This window comes from Aplysia californica, unplaced genomic scaffold, assembly GCF_000002075.1.
Source record: "Aplysia californica isolate F4 #8 unplaced genomic scaffold, AplCal3.0 scaffold00239, whole genome shotgun sequence".
Taxonomy (NCBI): Eukaryota; Metazoa; Mollusca; class Gastropoda; order Aplysiida; family Aplysiidae; genus Aplysia; species Aplysia californica.
In genome coordinates this window covers 1,035,367-1,036,765 of record NW_004797509.1, presented here as the reverse complement: position 1 = coordinate 1,036,765, position 1,399 = coordinate 1,035,367, and the positions used below count along the sequence as shown (strand labels likewise).

Below are 1,399 nucleotides of genomic sequence, written 5' to 3'. Positions count from 1 at the left end.
AACTAACAGAAAATAAACTGACATAAACTGAATAAACTAACAGAAAATAAACTGACATAAACTGAATAAACTAACAGAAAATAAACTGACATAAACTGAATAAACTAACAGAAAACAAACTTAGATAAACAGAGAGAAAACAGTGACATAAACATAGATAAACAGAGAGAAAACAAAGTGACCTGAGTGCTGGGAACGAAGCTGAACGACTGGACCAGCGCCGCTCTGGGGAGAGGAACAAATGGACAAGCTGTGAGATGGACAAGTCTTGTGTGCAAGCTGGTCACAATGAGCCACATGTCTCTTCCAGGACTTACGGCTCTAGAATAAATGTCTAAAAATAGCCCTCTCCGTGAATACACTTGTAAAAGCTGTAATAAGCTGAGTAGCTCGACACAAAACAGATGAGAAGGGGAGTATGTTGTGTGACATTTTGACCTATTCAGACTCAAAAAAAAAGTTTCCAGCATTCCACTTTTTATCAAGAGATATAAGCTCTGAATGGCACACACACACCGTAGAAAATACACGACACGCATACAGTCAGACGATGTAAACAAATTCTGAGAGGAAGAAAGGAAAAGAAAAAAATTAATTAAAAGAAAAGGATGAATAAACATGTAAAAGACGATACTCAGGACAGGAAGTTTCTGGAATAACCGCCATCGATCATACAAGGGTTGACGCAATGACGCAAGAAACAGAAAGTTCATAAAGAGTAGGACACGGATAACTGAAGTATGCCCGGGATTGACAAATGTACGACACGTCCATAATACAAGTTAACCAATGACAAATGTATGACACATCCATAATACAAGTTAACCAATGACAAATGTATGACACATCCATGATACAAGTTAACCAATGACAAAAAACTTCAAGAGACATTCGTCGGGGAATGGCAAATCACACAAGCTATCCACGACCTCAGAGTTTTTTCATGTTCATGTTCCATGTTCTACGCAACCATCATCAGCCTCACTGGAGAAATCTGCATGTCTGGTGCGCTCACCTGTAGTCATCGACGTACCGACCCACTCACCTGTAGTCATCGACGTACCGACCCACTCACCTGTAGTCATCGACGTACCGACCCACTCACCTGTAGTCATCGACCTACTTGAGGTCGGCGTGGTACAGGTAGTCCATCACCTGAAACACCTGCTCCAGTACAGACCAACTCACCTGTACTGACCCACCCACCTGTACAGACCCACTCACCTGTAGTCATCGACGTACTTGAGGTCGGCGCGGTACAGGTAATCCATCACCTGAAACACCTGCTCCAGTACCGACGTGGTGGCCGGAGACATCTGCACAGAGTCGGGCCGGAGTCCCGCGGCCATCGCTTCTTCCTTCCTCGTCTCTGCCTCTGTCTTCACAGCAGCCAGGGCAG

At 44.0% G+C, this 1,399-nt stretch overlaps 1 protein-coding gene across 1 annotated transcript in view; it reads right to left on the bottom strand.

Moving 5' to 3' along the window:
• LOC118477163 (Fanconi anemia group J protein homolog) overlaps positions 1–1,393 on the bottom strand; it is a gene marked incomplete in the record, with an annotated part of 3,954 nt that extends 2,561 nt beyond the window's left edge. Inside the window, 2 exon segments of the mRNA XM_035970227.1 lie at positions 183–225; positions 1,225–1,393. Coding sequence (XP_035826120.1) covers positions 183–225; positions 1,225–1,349 — 168 coding nt within the window.
• Positions 1,394–1,399: the final 6 nt, after the last annotated feature.